General features: G+C 52.2%; 1 protein-coding gene across 12 annotated transcripts in view; it reads right to left on the bottom strand.

The window, feature by feature from the left end:
- NLRC5 (NLR family CARD domain containing 5) overlaps positions 1-19,097 on the bottom strand; it is a 92,909-nt gene that overhangs the window by 22,541 nt on the left and 51,271 nt on the right. For 9 of the 12 annotated variants that reach the window (XM_032613115.1, XM_032613111.1, XM_032613116.1 and 6 more), the window contains 15 exons: positions 18,854-18,919; positions 18,667-18,735; positions 17,859-17,942; positions 17,258-17,341; positions 15,933-16,022; positions 13,994-14,038; positions 12,963-13,052; positions 12,014-12,097; positions 9,651-9,734; positions 6,653-6,742; positions 6,403-6,465; positions 3,991-4,077; positions 2,095-2,178; positions 1,211-1,300; positions 749-814 (listed from right to left, as the gene is read on the bottom strand). In XM_032613115.1, coding sequence (XP_032469006.1) covers positions 749-814; positions 1,211-1,300; positions 2,095-2,178; positions 3,991-4,077; positions 6,403-6,465; positions 6,653-6,742; positions 9,651-9,734; positions 12,014-12,097; positions 12,963-13,052; positions 13,994-14,038; positions 15,933-16,022; positions 17,258-17,341; positions 17,859-17,942; positions 18,667-18,735; positions 18,854-18,919 — 1,176 coding nt within the window. The remainder of the gene's footprint in view (positions 1-748; positions 815-1,210; positions 1,301-2,094; positions 2,179-3,990; positions 4,078-6,402; positions 6,466-6,652; positions 6,743-9,650; positions 9,735-12,013; positions 12,098-12,962; positions 13,053-13,993; positions 14,039-15,932; positions 16,023-17,257; positions 17,342-17,858; positions 17,943-18,666; positions 18,736-18,853; positions 18,920-19,097) is intronic. The other 3 variants (XM_032613118.1, XM_032613119.1, XM_032613120.1) reach the window with 3 other exon arrangements.

Here is a 19,097-nt window from a genome sequence, read left to right as displayed (position 1 = left end):
GACTTTATCCTGAGGGCAACTGGGAGCCCCCGAAGGGCTTTGAGCAATGGAGTACCACATTCAGATGTGTGTGTTGGGAAGACCCCTCCAGGTGCTGTGGGATGATTGGAGGAGGCCTAGCCAGAGGCAGTGGACCGATTCAGAGGCCACGACCAAAGGTGACCACGTAAGACATGTAGAGGAACTAACCCAAGGCTGAGAGAGACAGACAGAGCTCAAGGCTACGGCGGGGGCGGGGGGGGGGGGTGGGATAATAATAACAGTAATAATAAACAACTGATACAACACTCAAATAAGCCAGGGCCTTTCCAAGCACTTTATATATATTAACTCATTCAATCCTCACAATAACCCTAAAGGGTAGGTCTCACTATTATTCCCATTTTACAGATGAGGAATTGAAACACAGAGAGGTTAAGTCACTTGTCCAAGGTCACACAGCTGCTAAGTGGTAGAACTAAGATTTATCCCAAGTGGCTCCAGAGTCTGATCTCTTAACTCAGAAGCCTCCAGACTTATAGTTAGGACGTGGCTAAGGGGCACAAATAACACTCAAAGGCCCAGCCCAGGGGCTGGAGGTAAGGGGAGATTGGGGGCAGATGTGGGGGAGAGGCAAACCCAGGCAGTAGCTTGAAGCAGGGTGTGTGAAGGAGGAGAGGACCCAGAGAGGAAGGAGGCATGGAGGCCACCACAGGGTCAACCTCCTCTCCCTTGTCCCCCCTTCCCATCCCCCCAGACCAGAAATTACCTCAGTGTCTTCCTAGCCTCCTCCTGTCGGGAGAAGTGAACCCAGAAGCTCTGCTTGGAGCCCAGGCTGCAGAGAGAGGGGTGTATGGAAGCCGAGGGCCCAGCTTTGCCGGCATCCTTGGGACCCAGGCACCAGGGGGGTGCCGAAGGGAAGGGGGCTGGGTCTTCAGGGGCAAGGGCGGGTGGAAGCCACGGGAGAGACCCTTGACGACCAGAGGAGAGACCCGTGCCGACCCGAGGAGACTCCCACCTCCTTCTTCAAGGACCCCAAACCTGGTGTTCCCTAACCCGTGGCCTCCCTAGGCCCTGTGGCACACGGGCCTCAGAGGATGGAAACTATGATCCCACGTTCAGTGAACCCTGAGACTCAGAGAGGGCGGAGGTTGCCCAAGTCACACAGATGGAGGGTCACTGAGTGTGCAAGGCTTGCTTCCCCACCAACGTGGCACCAACGTCGCCTTACTTCACTGAGGCCTCCCGGATGCGTGGGCAGGAGGGGAGAGTCTCCACCAGGTACAGGACGCTTTCCTGAGAGACACCGTTGTGGCTTAGACTAGAAGAGAAAAGAGGTTCAGGATGGGGGCTGGGGGAAGCACCTCAGTGGAGCCCTGCCCAGCCCCCCTCGTCTCTTCCCTTCCAGCTGTCATCTCCCAGAGGAGCGTCCTCAGTGTCCGAGTGTCCGTTCTCCAGGTGGAGACACTGAGGCCCAGAGAGAGGCCAGAGGGGCGCTATCCCCACACGGGGCAGGTCAGGCACCAGACTGTGAGTCTTTGAGAGCTGCCCCTGTGGTCTGAGACTGCGTGATGATGAGGCCAGGCTGGCAACTCCAGCCCCACAGGGGTCAGGGATGCCCAGAGCACAAAGCCCAGCTGCCTAGCAACGGGTTGTATCCTGGCTCTGGCCGCCAGTCTCCCAGGTCACTGAGGAGACTGAGTGAGTGAGGATGACTTCCTAGGGACCCTCCCTGCTGTGGCGACATCCCCAAATCTGTGTCCCATAGATTTGGTCAGAGGAGCTTCAGGGATGGGGTGGACCAAGAGCCAGGACAACTGAGACCCAGCAGCTGGTTAGAGATGAACTGTTGCTCCCTACCCAGAGTCAACTTGGATCACCAAGCTTTAGTCACAGCCTCTCCTGGGTGTCTGGTGGGAGCTCTGCCCATAGTGGGCAATGAGGGAAGGAAGAAAGGACCCAAGGTAGGCAGGGGTCAAGGTAAGAATCAGCCCTTTCCCCTCCCCAGCCCTTGTCCTCTGCAGTTCTCTAGGGATGCCTCAAAAGAAGCCCACTAATGTTCTTGGCCCTGGGGAGTCTTCCTCCTTGCTGTCTTTGAAGCTGCTCGACACTTACTCAAGTGAACCGGAGATGGGCACCTGAGGGAGACATTCCAGGAGGCACCTGAGCCCGGCATCACCCAGCAGGTTTGCTGAAAGGCTGCAAGAGGTACGAGGAGGTTGTTGGTGCTCAGACGTGCCTTCTCTTCAGTTACCATCACTGCTACTCTACCCACTCAGCACTGCCCTTATCCCCTCCACCACTCTGCACTACTTCTGTTCCAACAGCACCGTCACCACCACCAGCACCATCCCATCACTGCTACTAGGCATCACCACCTCCATCACCACTAGAATTATCACCACCATCCCCCTCACCAGCACCACAGTTAACCAGGCCTCATCTTCCCGTTCAGTATCTGGTGACCACTCCCAGGACTCATGTGCCTCCAGCAGGCTTTCAGGGGTTAGAGAAAAACCAATTCGCTTTTACCATGCACTTGGCCTGCATCCGTTGGGAGCCATAATTTTTGAACAAGAGTAAATTCAGGAAAAAGAAAGATATTTGGAGGATGAATTTATCCATCAGATTTCTTCTTTTAATTTGAGAATGCAATATCTGAAATTGCACTGGAAGACTTTCTTATTTCCCTTCATTGTAGCATTCTATGGTTTTAGCTACAGTTTCAGAAACAATATAATCAGCATGCCCGGGAATATCTGATTTTTGTCCTGCATCTTTGAACTCATTTTGCCCCTGATTATGACACTTTTTTTTTTTTTTTTTTTTTTTTTTTTTTTTTTTTTGTGGTACACGGGCCTCTCACTCTTGTGGCCTCTCCCGTTGCGGAGCACAGGCTCCGGACGTGCAGGCTCAGCGGCCATGGCTCACGGGCCCGGGCACTCCGCGGCATGTGGGATCCTCCTGGACCGGGGCACAAATCCGTGTCCCCTGCATCGGCAGGCGAACTCTCAACCAGTGCGCCACCAGGGAAGCCCCTGATTATGACACTTTTAAGCCTTGTTTATTTTGTCTTTTCCTGAGAAATTTTAAAAATGAAAAACTAGTTTGTCTCAGGAAGACACTTAATAAAGTAATCTTTAAAATAAGCAAAAGTTCCCTCTATAATGAAAAAACAGGAAAACTTAAAGACATCTTGCTTATTCATCTTTCTTTAAAATACATGATTTTCATCAGCCGCATTTCTCTCCTTGGCCACATCACGACAGGAACTTAAATTGTGTTTTTTCGGGTAGACAGCTCTCTTTACATCCTGCCTGTCCTAAGCTGGACTTCTAACAGTTTTGAGCAAAGACTGCATCGTACTAGTTGCGTGACTTAGGGCAGGTTCTTAAACTCTCTGTACCTCAGTTCTCTCATCTATAAAATGGGGATAATAGTACTTCGGGTTGTTGGAAGGATAAAAAGAATATGTAAAGCACTTAGGACAGTGGAGAAACCACTCAATAGGTATTAGCTTTGTTTCACCTACCCATGCGGGCTGCACTATTTGGGCACCCAAGACAGGCCACACGGATACCACGTCTCATCCATACGACAGCCCACAAATCCCCACCCTCCAGGGCCCTCCGCGGGCTGAGGTATTTGTTGCTCTTAACCACCTGCCAGGCCAACCAACGGATCCCTTCTTTCAGGCCCCACCAGCCAGCAGAGCTCCAGTGCCCTGATCAACATGAGGCCAAGGGGCTCCTGTGGCCCTTTGTGAAGGACTCCCCAGATTAGATCAAGGGCATACCCTGAATTAGCTCCACCATGGTGGCAGTGGGGAATGGTAGGGATAAAATGGGGACAGAGAAACCACGTGGACGTGACTGAGTCCCAGGCATCCCATGCCCTGTCAGCTGGTCCTGAGAGGTGCTGAGTGCACACACACACGCATGCACACACACCCCGTCGGTGCCACCCAGGCACACGCTCCCGGGCTCCTCTCCCCACTCCTGCCCGACTTACTCCAGCTGGCTGAGGTCTTCACACTTGCTCAGCAACCAGCAGAGTGGCTCCACATGCTCCTGGCTGAGGCCGCAGCCTGTGAATCTGCTGCAGGGAGGGGTGCAAACTGGGAATGGGGCCACTCAGACCCTCTGCCCTGGCTAGTCCTGGGTGTGGCCTCTGAGTTTCAGCGGGGCCTCACCCAAGCTTGGATTCTCTGGAAACATCCAGCATCCACCACTCCCACCTCCCTCCACAGCAGATCCCACCAACATTCTCCCTCTGGGGAGGTGGTTCTCAAAGTGTGGTCCCCGACCACCCCCACCAGCATCCCTTGGGAACTTGGTGAGAGGCATGTTCTGGGAACGCAACCCAAATGCGCTGAATTAAAAGCTCTAGGAACAAGGCTCTCCAGACTGATTCTGATTCAAGGTGAACTACAGCTCTTGGCGGTCACTTTAATGGACAGACATGAGGGTGGAGTGGAGGAGACTAAGGGTGACGTCTGCTCCTGCAGAGGGTTATTGATGCTGGAATCAAAAGTAATAGTAAGTGTCTTTGAGAGGCCTACACCGAGACTACACAATAAGGTAAATGAACAGCTTATGGCCAGCCAGCAACTTAAAAAAAAAAAATCTTAAAATGAGAAAGTACCTAAAACCAGTATCTAAAATTTTTATCATTGTTACTCTCCTTCATGATTTTTTCCATAGTCCTAAATTCCCTATTACCCTACTGTTTACTTCATATTTTTATTAAAAATTTTTTTTTTTTTTGCGGTACGTGGGCCTCTCACTGTTGTGGCCTCTCCCGCTGCAGAGGACAGGCTCCGGACGCGCAGGCTCAGCGGCCATGGCTCACGGGCCCAGCCGCTCCGCGGCATGTGGGATCTTCCCGGACCGGGGCACGAACCCGCGTCCCCTGCATCGGCAGGCGGACTCCCAACCACTGCGCCGCCAGGGAAGCCCTACTTCATATTTTTAAATCAGCTCATTCTTTTTATTTAATGCATTTATTGGAAAAGGAATCCCTGTATCACTCACTCCAATGGAAAACTGGGATTGCCTGCCCCAAACAGACCATAAGCATAAGGATACAGGAAACAGGAGCAAAATATCATCATTAAATTCAAGCCAGACACTGGCACCTGCTGAGAGCTCTCTCTTTATTTAAAAGGGAGCTTAGCAAATGTTAAGAGGTGCTGTAGACACACTAACACCTAACTGAGGCTTCCTCTTGGCCTTAATCAGAGAATTGAAAAGGGAGGAATTCAATGAAGCTGAAGTACTCTATCGGCCCAACCTCCTAAAAATCCTCCCACCCTGGCCTTTGCCCTGCATTTTGGAAATCACAGACTTGGAAACTATGAAGGTATTCTAGAAGTCACGATAGTGTTGGGTTAAGACAGGAATTGGCAAGTCCACAGCCCAAGACCGCCTGCTTTATAAGACCTGCACACTAAGAATAGTCTTTCCATTTTCAAACAGTTGAGAAAAAAATCAAAAGGAGAGTAACATTTCATGACACACAAACATTACATGAAATTCATGCCTCAGCGTCCATAACTCCAGTTTTACTGGCACACAGACACACGCCTTCGTTTACATATTGTCTGTGTTGCTTTCAAGCTAAAACGGCAGGGTTGAATAGCTGTGATAGAGACCCTATGGCCTGGAAACCCCCAAATATTTACAATCTAACCCTTTACAGAAGAAGTTTGCCTGCCCCTGGGCCAGGAGCGCTATAAGACTCCCTGGATTCAAGTCCCAGCTGTACCCCTTCCTGCTGCATGACCACAGCTGTGAGGCTTATAGGACGTCATCTGCATGAGGCTCTTAGAATGGTGCCCTGCGGATGCTCAGCGAACATCAGCTCTTTATTTATTGTTATTTCGCAGCTGAGGAGGCTGAGACGCAGAGAGAAGGGTCTGGTCCAAGGTCACTCGGTGAGCCAGTGGCATCAAATAGCTACCAGAAACATCATCTCTGTACTTAGAGGTTATTCCCTGGCCCCGTTATCCTGTGCAATGCTGGCTCCCCTGTCACCAAGGCAACCACAGAGCACTGGTCCAAGAGTCAGCGGTGTGGCGCAGGGGGACACTCATAACTGTGAGTGCCTCTCGTGCTTTACACATTGCCTCAATTCCTCTTTGCCAACGGCTTGCAATATAGCGTCTCCCTTCTCCAGCTGCGGGAGCTGAGGATTGGAGAGGTTAAGGAACTTGCCCAAGGTGCCAGGCCCTTGCGTGGTTGGTATTTAAAGCTTTTCCTCAGACCAGGCCCCTGAGCTCTAATCCTGTCTGCTGTGGACTCCTTGTTTGCCCGTGACGGAGCCCAGCCCTCTCAGTCCGTCCTCTGCTCTGGACATCCAGGAGGCAAGTCTGCTCGTCCTCAATCCCCACAGGCTGCTCGGGCACGGTTCCGGGGGACTTACCCACAGCACCCACCTTCCTGCTCCTCGCTAGACCTGAAGTGCAGGGTCGCGTGATGCAGGGACCTGGAGCAGACAGCACCTGGGTCAGCCACCCTTGACCACAGCTTCAGCATGCCCCCAGGGGCAGGCCCCCCTCCTCCAGCAGCTGAGTCTCTGATTTGGGTCCCACTATCTCCATCCTAGCCCCTCACATCCAACAGGCTCCAGGCACCACCCTCCTAGGTTCCGGTTGTCCCAGGGCAATGCTCACCTGAGATCCACCTTCTGAACCCGCGGGCACAGGCTGAAGATGTCAGCCAGCAGGAGGGGGCTCCTTGGGGACAGTTCCATCTGGGTCAGCCTGAGTAGGAAAGGGGCGGGGCCCTATGTGAGCAAGTTGGAACCAAGCAAGATCAGTGGGCAAGAAACCTGGACAGGCTGGAGGTGAATGAAAAGGATGGGGGGCTGGTGGGTCAGCCAGGCATTAAGGAAGGAGACAGGAACTCAAGAACGAGAAATAGGAGCTTGAGGTCAAGTGGACTGAGGTTTGAGTCCTAGTTCTGCTTACTGGCTGTGTGTCCTTGGATAAGTAGCTTAACCTCTCTGAACCTCAGTTTCCTTATCTGGAAAACAGAACTACTTATACACCTTCCTCTAGGGTGTCATGAGGACTGGATCATATCAAGCCTGGGCACTGCCAGCACGATAGCCATGCTTATTGTTATTATTATATTGTTTTTATCCTAAGCACTCGTAGGTGAGTCCTTGCTGTCAAGGAGCGGGAAGCTTTAGGTCCTTAAGAGTTTCTCAAGCTCAGCATTACAGAGATAATTCTTTGGATTTGGGGGCTGTCCTGTAGGAAGTTTACCAGCATCCCAGACCTCTACTCACTAGATGCCAGCAGTAGCATGACCTCCCACCCCCCCTGCCATCATGACAACAAAAATGTCTCCATTGCCAAATGTCTCCTGAAGGGCAAAATCACCCTTCCAGCTGTGAACCACTTGCCTTAGAGAAAGTGAGGTTCTTCCATCTTGCCCTTGGAGGCATCCTTGGGGTCTCCATTTCCCTCGCTCCATAAACCCTCCATCAGCTTGTCTACACCCCCAAGATCCACCCTGAATCTACCTACTTCCCTCTCTCCCCACCAATTCCCAGCCCCCATCATCTCTTACCCTGGCTGTACAACCCCCTCCCTGCTCTTGCCTCCACGCTTGTCCCAGTTCCTTCTCTACCCAGCAGCCAGACTAAGGTTTTGAAAAGACAAATCGTTCCTCTGCCTTGGGCAAAATCCCAAACTCCTCGCCACAGCTACCAGGCCCTGTGTGACCCGGCCCAGGTTCATTTCTCTACCTTCTCTCCTACAACTCTGCCGGCCACTGTGCTCTGGCCACACTGGCCTTTCTGACTGTTCCTCGAGCCCACTGAGTTCAATCCTGCTTCAGGGCCTCATGCATGCTGTTCCATCTCCTTGGAATGCTGTTCCCTGCTTTTCAAAAGGCTGGCTCCCTCTCTTCCTTCAGGTAGCACCCTAGCGTCCCTCCTCAGAGGCGTTCCCTGACCACCCCTGCCATTGTCTAAATCACCTCCACAATCACTCCTTACCACATTCTCTAGAAAAATACTTTATCACTCTCTGAATTCATCTTATTTGCTTTCACTTTGCTTGTTGACCAGCTCCCTCTACTACACGGTAAGCTCCAAGAAGATAAGGACCTCGTCTTTTTTTTTTCCTCTCTCAGCTGTGTCTCCAGCACCCCAAGCAGTGCCTGGTCCACAGCAGTGCACAAACAGTATGGACTGAATAATACTGGGTTGGCCAAAAAGTTTGTTTGGGTTTTTCAGTAAGATACTATAGAAAAACTCGAATGAATTTTTTGACCAACCCAATACAAAGCTTAAGCACTGGTGACCATCAGGCCGGCTACCTCATTCCAAAGACAGATGAGGAGTTGGGGGCTGATGCTGTGTGACTTGGGCATAGAGAAGTCCCTCTCTGGTCTGAGGTTCCCTATCTATTCATGTTAGCCCACAACTTCTGTGTCCAAAGGAACCCTTCCTGATCCGTCCTTTCCTGTCAGGGTGGGACCATGGTGGATTCTGTAGTTTGACATGGGTTCTGCCACACTTGCCCACCTCTGGGAAGTCACACATCTCCTCCCTCCCCTCCCAAAAGGACTCAGGGATAAGTGAGATCCTGGATGTGATGTCAGCTGTCTCAGGTGTCCCAGAGATCCTTAGCAGGAGTACTTATATTGCTGTTTTTAATGGTATGATTTAATTTTCTGTTGTATTTTTCCATATCAGCTGTAGCTGCTCTTGCCCCCTGTTGGAAAAATATTTAAAGTAAATCCTTTTTTAAATTCTAACCAGTCTGAGCTGAAATTAGAAAATAGAGTTTTAAATACTTTGGGGATGCTGCTTAAATTCCCCTTTTACAGAATTAGATGGTGACCTTTAAAAACTGGTGTGTGGGGACTTCCCTGGTGGCGCAGTGGCTAAGAATCTGCCTGCCAATGCAGGCGACACGGGTTCGAGCCCTGGTCTGGGAAGGTCCCACATGCTGTGGAGCAACTAATCCCGTGTGCCACAACTACTGAGCCTGTGCTCTAGAGCCTGCGAGCCACGACTACTGAGCCTGTGCTCTAGAGCCCGCGTGCCACGACTACTGAAGCCCATGTGCCTAGAGCCCGTGCTCCGCAACGAGAGAAGCCACCGCAATGAGAAGCCCGTGCACCCCAATGAAGAGCAGTCCCCGCTTGCCACAACTAGAGAAAGCCCGTGCTCAGCAGTGAAGACCCAATGCAGCCATAAATAAATATATATATATATATATATATATATATATAAATTACCAAAAAAACCCAACTGGTGTGTGATATATACATGACCTATAACTATAGTCTCTTTATAGGAGTAGGTGACCTTTCTGTGGGTGGAGAGAAGAACGATGGCCAATTTGTCACAGGCCTTCCATTCTTCAAGGTGCTTTTAGAGCAACTGTCTTGTTTGAATCCCAACCCTGGGGGAAGGGTTGAAGAATATTAGTCCCATTTGTCAGATAAGGAAACTGAGGCCTAGAGGGGTCAAATAACTCCCCCCTGAGGTTGACAAGGTATTAGGGAAGAGCTGGAAGCAGACTTGAGCTCCCAGTTGTGCCAGGTAAAATGATGAAACAGCCCAAGAGAAGCGGGGAGGGTGCAGAAGGGGATGGCTTTGCAATGCAAGAGCCTCAGCCCTGCACAGTGAAATGGGGAAACCAGTCTTACTGCAGCAGGCTTAGCTCAGGGAGCCGGGGTAGGTGGTGCAGCAGGGTCTCCAGGCTCTGGTCACTCAGGACCTTGCAGGACAATCTGTGAAACAAAGCATCTGAATGAGGTGGGGAAATCTTGGGAAAAGCTAGATGGGTCCTAAGCCAGGATTGCCCAAAACACCCCCTCTGAACACTGGGGTCCTTGAGTTATCATTGAGGCTGGAGGAAAAGGAAGGTCATATATATGCTTGGAAAATGCTGGGTTAAGCCCCATTAGTTTTCTTTGCTGCAGGACTTCTCAGAGCCTTTAATCTGCCCTTGTGCATTGTGAATTTCTAAAGGGCTATAGTAGACATTTTTCCCCCAAAAGGCATGGACTGGTAGGATTATCATTTTGAGGGTCATGAAGACTGGTACCCTGGAGGACACACCTGTTAAGAAGACAATGCCGCCTTAACCCAAAGTAGTGAACATAATGGTGGCCAGCAAAGGAGAGATGCAGGGTAGCTCGGGTCCCTGACTGCCCATCAAAACCAGACCAACCAGCTGATCACTTGTCTAGATAATTCATCAGAAGCCAGTCCACTTAGGAGAAACTCCTGATATCCATCCTTTGGTCTCTTCTCTGGCTGGAGGACTGGGTCAACCAGAGTCTCTAAGCACCTTGGGGTTTACATACAGCCCTCCCTGCGAGTCTAGAGCCACTTCCTGACCCCCAGAGGCGTTTGGACTGTATTTTCCTTCTGCCTTTCTCCCCTTTTGCTGCCCCTTCTCTCTGTCCCTGTTTCTTTGTCCCCTGCAGGCTGCCCTTTCCCCTCACTGGGGCTGCCAGGAGCCTGGCCCATCTCCATCGCATTACTGTCTGGCTGAAGGGGGACCCAGCTTCACCTCGCGGGGAACAGTAAAAGGGGCCACCTATGGTTCTGGAACTGGAAGCGAGGAGCCTCTGCCAGGGCCCAGGCTGTAGGCTCAGTACTACCCGCTCTGTCCCGGGATTGGGCCTGGGGCTCTGAGCACAGACAGAGCAGAGGCGTTCACTGAGGGGTGGTCTGACCACAAACACCAGTGGCTTTCCACTGGACCCCAAATACACACAGTGCTACGGCCTCTGCTTGGGATCAATGTGGGGTTTACACACGGTTTTTTTTGTTTTTTTTTTTAAGCAACAGAACCTTTACCTTTATTTTGGCATTTGGAATGCCAAAATGTACACATTGTGTACCATGGTGATGAGTGGTATTAAAAACCAGGGGCAAGTGTGGGGGGAACTCTCTGCACTAGTTTTGCAACTTTTCTGAAAGCAAGCCTTAAACTATTCTAAAATAAATGGTTTATTTGAAAATTCATTGGTTCCACACATCCTGATATTCTAGGAAAGCCACAATGTTCTATTACGAGACAAAAGTTCACTGCAAATCTTGTTAAGATCCTGTATCTGTTAACATCAAAACCACCTTCCTCCATATCCATAAGTGTTTGAACATGGAGAGACGTATGGAAGGACACACCCCAGTTGTCAACATGGATAATGAGCTTGTTGCAAGGACCAGAGGGCATTTGAGGCGGGAGCCAGAAAGCAAGAAAAAAAAAACAAAACTGTAGCAAAATGGAAAAACACATATGGGGCGATGGAAAGTGAAACTGCAGAACGCAGCTGGCCTGTGATTTCAAACAGGAAAAAACTTGTATATGCAAATGGAGAAGGTCACCAGGACAAATGACAACACTGAGTTGATGAGGGACGGGGTTATTTAGATGAGGGAGGTTTGTCTTGGGTTTCTTTATTTTAAGGTAATTATTGTAATAAAATTACAACGAGGATGAGGGAAGGAAAGCCTGACCGACCACTTTGCAGATGACAAAGCTGAGGCCTGAGGGGTTAAAGCCATTTGCCCAAAGTTACCCAGCTTGTTGGTGGCTGAGCCAGGACTCCTGATTCTAAGCCCAGTCTCTGGTCACAGACCCAGGCGTTCTGGGGTGAGCTGGTAACCCAGGCTGGGGGATGCCCTGAGGAGGAGCCTTCAGAATGACAGGCTCCAGCCACAGAGGCAGGCCCAGCTGAGTGCCAGGGTGGGGCTCCAGGGGTGGAGGGGGGCAGACTGGGGCTCCCAGGTGCCCTGAGTTGAGCCGATGGGGAGATGAAGCCCTGGGCCCGGCACGGCCTCTCTCAGTGGGAGGGATGAGGTGTCTGAAGCTGGGGCCATTGGGAGGCAAGGAGCCTTCCACCAATGGGTTAGGGAACTCCCATGGTGTAGGGCTACGGGGTCTGGCAGGAAGGGACCAGGAGGGACTCATCTGGTCTCTAACCAGGACACCCCACCCCAGGTCACTGGGCAGGTGCCCACGTTGTGCCCCTGTGGTTGTGTCCTCCGTACTTACTTGACTTCCAGAGGCCCCGGGCACTTCTCCAGAGTCTCACAGAGGCGGGAGAGGCTCAAGGGTTCCAGCTGACATTCCCTGAGGCTGAAAAGGGGCAGCAGGCAGGGCGAGGGGGTCAGGGAGGGCTCAGGGTCCCTATCCAACCCCAAGGGCTCTCCGCTTCTCCCAACAACTCTCCTCCCCAACCTGCAGGCCGCCAGCCCCTGCAGTGCCAACAGGGCACACTCTCCACCCCTTACAGCCCCCAGTCCCCCCACTCCGACAGAAACAGTCAAGGACCCTGAGCGCCCAGCTGCCCTCGTCCAGTCCCAAGTCCTCCCCACTGCCCCTGCCTACATCCAGGCTATCGTTGTCACTCACCTGGGCCACTTGAACATCCCCTGGGTTCCCCCTCTTGCCTCCCTGCAATCCTCCACCCTGCCAGCGTCTTAGCTTTAACAAATACAAATCTGGCCAGCCTCTCCTGTGCTGAAAACCCTCTGTGGCTCCCCATTATCCTTAGGCTAAAAGCAAAACGCCTTTCCCATGTCTTCACTCACCTCCACTCTCCCTGTATAAGCTCTAGCCACACAGAAATGCTTCCCCAGAGCCAAGGCTTCACTCCCCTGGGCTTCTGCACGATCTGTCCCACCTGCCTGGGATCCTGCCCACCCCGTCCCCAGAGAACCCTGTCTCTCTTCTTAGGTGAGGAAATCAAGCCCCAGAGAGGGGAGGGGCCCAGCCAGGGTCTCACAGCCCCTCATGGCAAAGCTGGGAAGTCTTCAGAGAAAACAATGCAGAATCTTCTCTACAGGGAACGCCGGAGACAGCAGCCCCGTCACCAGCCCTCACACTTCTTCCTCCTTCTCTCAAACTCTCTTTCCCCTGTCTCCCAACCCCCAGGCTCTCCACTCCCTCACCCCTTACCCCATTGTGGTTACCCCTAAACAAGAAGTGGGTAAGACGGTACCAGAAGCTCCTGGAGCTGCGGCGCTGACCGAACCCCAAGAACTGGGCTCCAGCTTGGAACTCTGGCAAAGATCCAGCAGCCGACAGATCCCTAGGAGTGGGGAAATCATTTTGAAAGGAAAGTTCAAAGCATCCACATTGGAAGGCTAGACTCATTTGTCGGGGCTGGAAGGGGCCCTCCGGACAGTCAAGCCCCTCCTTGGACGGATGGGGCAACTGAGGCCCGGGGAAGGGAAGCCAGAGTGAGGATGCCAGCAGCTTATACCTGTCCAGGTGGCCAGCACCTGAGCAGGTCGAGGGGAGCTAGGACAGAGCCCTCCTCTTTCTGACCACTGCTGTAGGTATCATCCACCTATCTGTGCCTCAATTCTTTTGGCTTCAAGAACCCAGAGAGTTCCCAGAAATGGAGACCCTAGCTCGGCAAGCAATACCACCCCGGCTTCAGGCAGCCCACCTGCTACAGCAGTGCTTTTCTCTAACACATTAGCTGGAAATGCACTCTGCCCAGCTGGCCCCGCTTTAGGAGCCCCGTGCTTTTGCCCAGGTGAGACCAGGGTGCCGGGCTCCACTAGGGGGCAGCCGGGAACACCTGCGGAGAACTAGTTTACCGCAAAGATGTGGAAACTTTTTCAGAACACCAACGGTTCTTGGCTTCTCTAATGTGATACTCAGAGTGTGAAAGGGCAGGGATTCATACGAAGTCAGGACGCTGCAAAGTGCTGCAAAGGTCCTCAGTGGCAGAAACACAGCGGCTCCCCTCTACCCTCCCACACATCCGCTCTCCTAACACCTGCTCCGCTGTAGCATCACCCGTCAGCCCCTCCCTCCCACGTGCACTCCTTCTTAGAAAAGATTGAAAGCAGCTGATTACTGCAAATTTACATGGGGGAGGGGTTACAGAAGTGATTAATTCCAGCCTGCCAGACCTGGGCTAACAGTCAGCATGGGTCTGGGGGTTGGGGGCACCTATAAGAAATGGGGACCAGAGAGAGAGAGGGGAGGCCCCCCAACCTCAGAGCTTTCCCTCCTTACCTGTCTCTTCCATCACCCCTCAGGATGACGCGTTGGCTCTCAGAGCTGCAGGCAGAGAGGAGGCAGCAGCCTGAGAAAGGGCCAAGGGCCCCCTTCCCAGGCAGCAGCAAGAGACAGGCTGGGTCAAGCAAGACCTGGATGGTGGCCTGTTTTCTCAGCAAATAGGACAATAAATATACATACAAAGCACACCACCGATATGATTTCCTTTGATTCTCACAATAAAATTGTGAGGTAAGGAAGTGGTTTTTTTTTTTAACATCTTTATTGGAGTATAATTGCTTTACAATGGTGTGTTAGTTTCTGCTGTATAACAAAGTGAATCAGCTATACGTATACATATATCCCCATATCCCCTCCCTCTTGAACCTTCCTCCCACTCTCCCTACCCCACCCCTCTAGGTGGGCACAACGCACCGAGCTGATCTCCCTGTGCTATGTGGCTGCTTCCCACTAGCTATCTATTTTACATTTGGTAGTGTGTATATGTCCATGCCACTCTCTCGCTTCGTCCCAGCTTACCCTTCCCGGTCCCCGTGTCCTCAAGTCCAATTCTCTACATCTGCATCTTTATTCCTGTTCTGCCCCTAGGTACTTCAGAACCTTTTTTTTTTTTTAAGATTCCATATATATATATATATATATATATATATATGTTAGCATATGGTATTTTTCTCTTTCTGACTTACTTCACTCTGTATGACAGTCTCTAGGTCCATACACCTCATTACAAATAACTGAATTTCGTTTCTTTTTATGGCTGAGTAATATTCCATTGTATATATGTGCCACATCTTCTTTATCCATTCACCTGTTGATGGACACTTAGGTTGCTTCCATGTCCTGGCTATTGTAAATAGAGCTGCAATGAACCTTGTGGTACATGACTCTTTTTGAATTATGGTTTTCTCAGGGTATATGCCCAGTAGTGGGATTGCTGGGTTGTATGGTAGTTCTATTTGTAGTTTTTTAAGGAACCTCCATACTGTTCTCCATAGTGGCTGTATCAATTTACATTCCCACCAACAGTGCAAGAGGGTACCCTCTTCTCCACACCCTCTCCAGCATTTACTGTTTGCAGATTTTTTGATGATGGCCATTCTGACTGGTGTGAGATGATATCTCATTGCAGTTTTGATCTGCATTTCTCTAATGATTAGTGATGTTGAGCATCCTTTCATGTGTTTGTTGGCAATCTGTATATCTTCTTTGGAGAAATGTCTGTTTAGGTCTTCTACCCATTTTTGGATTGGGTTGTTTGGTTTTTTGATATTGAGCTGCATGAGCTGCTTATAAATTTTGGAGATTAATCCTTTGTCAGTTGCTTCGTTTGCAAATATTTTCTCCCATTCTGATCTGAGGGTTGTCTTTCCATCTTGTTTATGGTTTTAAGGAAGTATTCTTACCCCTGCTTCACAGATCAGGAAACTGAGGTATCAAGAGATGCAGTGACGTGCTCAAAGCGGCACAGCAGGTAAGTGGTGAGCCTGTATTTGAACGTGGTCTGTCTGCTACCGTAACACCGGTTCTTGGAAGCAGGGAGGGGAGGAATAGGTGGACTTCACCTGAAACCATGGATGATCTGCTTTGCCTTGGCCAGGGCCGCTTGGCTAGCTGCCTTCCCTTCTACACTCTTATCAGCTCCAGAGACCCCACAATTCAGGTGGGTCCCTGAGAACTCAAGCTCCCACCAGAGAGCTCCCAGTTTCCTTAAAAGTCTCCCAGGACAATCCAGAGAGTAACTACAGGAGAGTCAACGGATTGTGCCCCGCAGTGAATTTGGAGAAATTTGAGTGTCCCTGGAGCTATATTTCACTCATTCATTTCACAGACACTCATTGAATGTTCACTGGACCTGGTATCATACCAGGGCCCTGAGGATGCTATATCGTGAATGGGAGAGATGAGGGGCAGAGTGGGGTCCCAGGGATACTCTCACCTGAAGTCCAAGTGCACAAGCCACGGCAGAGTAGAGAAGCACTGGGTCAAACTGAACACAGCATCCAGGGACAAATCGTTCTCACTGAGGCTGGAGAATCAGAGGGATGGTGCTGACAGAAGTCACTCAGGACTCAAAAACACCTTCTTCGTGGTCAGAGCACAGGGCAGGGGAGGGCTGTCCCTCCCTGTTCCAGACGATGGAACACACTGAACCCCGGATGGTCAGAGCACCTCTGCCAACTCCCCATTGCACAGATGGGGAAACTGAGGTCCAGAGAGCAGCAAGGTCTTGCCCAAGATTATGAGACATGTTGGTGACAGAGCTGAGATTGGAACTCCAATTTGCATAAAATTTGCCTGCAATGGCAGCGAGGCCTTCCCCCCCCACCCCCCCGCCCCCTGCAGGCCCCGAACAGGAACAGAAGAAACCTCCTCTGGTCCCAGCTTCCCAAAGAAAGGCGGCCTGAGCAGGCAGTGCCCACAGGCCACAGCACTGGTTACAGCGAAAACCATAGCCACTGCCTCCAGAGTTTATGTGTTAACTGACTGGAAACCAGGGGCTCAGAGAAGGTGATGTAATTTGTCCAGGGACACTGGGAACCTGGGGTCCGTGACCAGGTTGCTGCGGCCAGGAAGCCTCTCCCTTGGGCCCAGAAGAGCCAGGGAGGAGGGGGGGGGGCATGTGAGCTAGGAGCACAGGGAGCTTTAAGGGCCTAGAAACTCTGGCTGGCTGCAGGCAAAGTCTGGGCGTTCACAGCCTCCTTCCAGGGCCTCCCTCCCGTAGTGCACATCTCCCCCATCTCTGCCAGGTGCTCAGGGCTCTCAAATCTCCCCGGGGAACCTTCCTGGGTATCTTCTCTAGTCCAAACCCTCCCTGCCTACCTGGCCAGGGCCCTCCAGTCAAACGGCCCCTCCCCTCCACCCCACCCTGCCCCAGGGCCAGCTGCCAGCTGTTATATTAATCAGGTAATACTTCCCAGCCCTGCCTGCCTGGGCCTCCCAGAGAGCCTGTGCAGAGACAGGGAGACAGGCTTGAGAAAGGAAGGCTTAACTCAGCAGCTGGATCGCTGAGTCACAGAGACCAGTGTCTATTTTACTGAGAAACACAGTAGTAACTACCCTGTCCTGGACACTGGCCACGTGTCAGGGACTGGCCCCGGTGGCTGACATGCATTGTCTGATGTAACCTTTATGATAACCTCAGGAGGGAGTGAGATGGGACACAGACTATCCCCCAACCCCGTCATCTCCTTCCCCCCTTCCCACACACATGCTCGCATCCAGAGATCAAACCTCAGAGGCTTTGCCCAGAGGGCTACTCACTTCAAGGACTGCAGAGCGCCCAGCCCTGGAAGCAGCTGAGCCAGCAGGGCCACACCTTTGTCCCCGAGAGCATTGCCTGATAAGCTGGGAGGGGCACGCGGAGAGGACGGGTCAGCAGAGGGCAGGGGTGGAGACAGCAGGAGCTCGCCTCTCCACCCCAGTCACTCAGCTTCTCCTGAAACTGGGATAAGGTCCTGGGCTGCCAGGCCGGATCTCAGCACATGGCACTGGATCAGCTGGGGTCTCCCAGCATGTGGATGTGGGATCTTAGTTCCCCAATCAGGGATTCAACCCGCGCCCCCTGCATGGGAAGCATGGAGTCTTAACCACTGGACCTCCAGGGAAGTCCCTCCCCTCGGGTTCTCATCCTCAGGTTTGTGACCCCTGAGGGGTTAGGCTTGGGCTTCAGAGACTGTCAAATATGGGGGAACCTGTATTTTAGGGGGAAGAGTCACAACTTTCACCAGGTTCTCTAAGGGGTTCCTGATTGCAGCGGGGAAAGAATAGATGACCCTAAATCTTAAAACACAGAACAAAACACAACACACTAACACCTACCCACTAATGGGCCCCACCACCCCGCCTTCCAGCAACCACTCACTCGAGGTGACGGAGGCAGCAACTTCCTCCCAGTGCTTTGCAGAGGTGCTCTAGGTGCTGGGCTTGCAAGGCACAGTGTGTCAGCCTAGGGAGGGTAGGACCACACCCCTGCAGCGCCTGCCCAGCTCAACAGAGGCGAGCTGGGCTCCCCACCCCCAGATAACACAGGCAGAGAGGCTTGTGGAAAGGGGACTGGGATGCATCGGGCACCCGGACAGGCAAAGAGGGACCGACACACAGCACACGTGAGATGTCACATGGGCAGAGAAGAGCCAGAGAGAGTCAGAGACACAGAGAGAGGCAGACCAAGATGGAGAGACACCGAGATAAGAGAGGGAGGGGAGGAGACAGACGCAGAAAGAGACTGAGAGAAACTGAGTGCCAGAGGAGAATAGACAGACAGGGAGGGGCATTCAGATAGACAGAATCAGAGAGGAGGCTGGAAGAGTTGTGATGGGAGCCCTGTGGAGGTTGAGCTGAGTCCCCAGGCCTAGGCCCCAGGATCAGGAACGAAGGGGCCGCGCGCTCCCCATTTTCTCCATCCAGAGTTCCCACAACCCCTCAGCTACTGGAGGTCGGGGGAGCGAAGGGGGGTGGGAACCATGGGCAGGGAAGGTGACTGGGGGTCTGCCGTGTGAGCCCCTTCTGGGGTGGGCTGGGCAGGGGAGATGGGAGGCAGGAAAACCAGGACATGACAGCAGGTTGTGTCCTCCAGGGGGCACCTGGCGCTGGGGACCCGGGACAGGCTCTGTGCCCAGGAAGTGGGGAGGCGGGAACCATGCTCGGGGGCCCGCAGGCCATCACGGTACCTGATCCTTGGGGCGCACGGGAGCGGTTCAGAAGGCATCTGGAACGTAAGGCTGCCAGGAAACGCAGCCCTGGAGGGACACACACCAAGGCCATGCTGAGCAGACACCTCATCCACTGCCTCAGACTCCAGCCTTAGACCCACTTCCCACCATTCAATCCCTATATGAGACCTGGGGACAGTCAGACCTTGGTTCCAATTGGGCTTCTCGGCTTCCTGGCTGTGTGACCTGGGACAAATCACTTAGCCTGGTACTGGGAGAACATAGGTGAATTGTCTTAGTTTGCTGCTTGGTGCATAGTAAGTGCTCAGTTAACCTCGGCTCTTAGGATCATTAATCTCATCACCAGCAGTGCCTTCAAAAATGTCAGCCTCAGCTGCAAGCAAGCCATCTAAAGCTCAGACCCTACAGAAGAGATTGTAGGTGCACAC

Source organism: Phocoena sinus, chromosome 19 (assembly GCF_008692025.1).
Source record: "Phocoena sinus isolate mPhoSin1 chromosome 19, mPhoSin1.pri, whole genome shotgun sequence".
NCBI classification, from domain to species: domain Eukaryota; kingdom Metazoa; phylum Chordata; class Mammalia; order Artiodactyla; family Phocoenidae; genus Phocoena; species Phocoena sinus.
The sequence above is the reverse complement of the archived record's forward strand: the minus strand, read 5'-3'. Positions and strand labels throughout refer to the sequence as shown.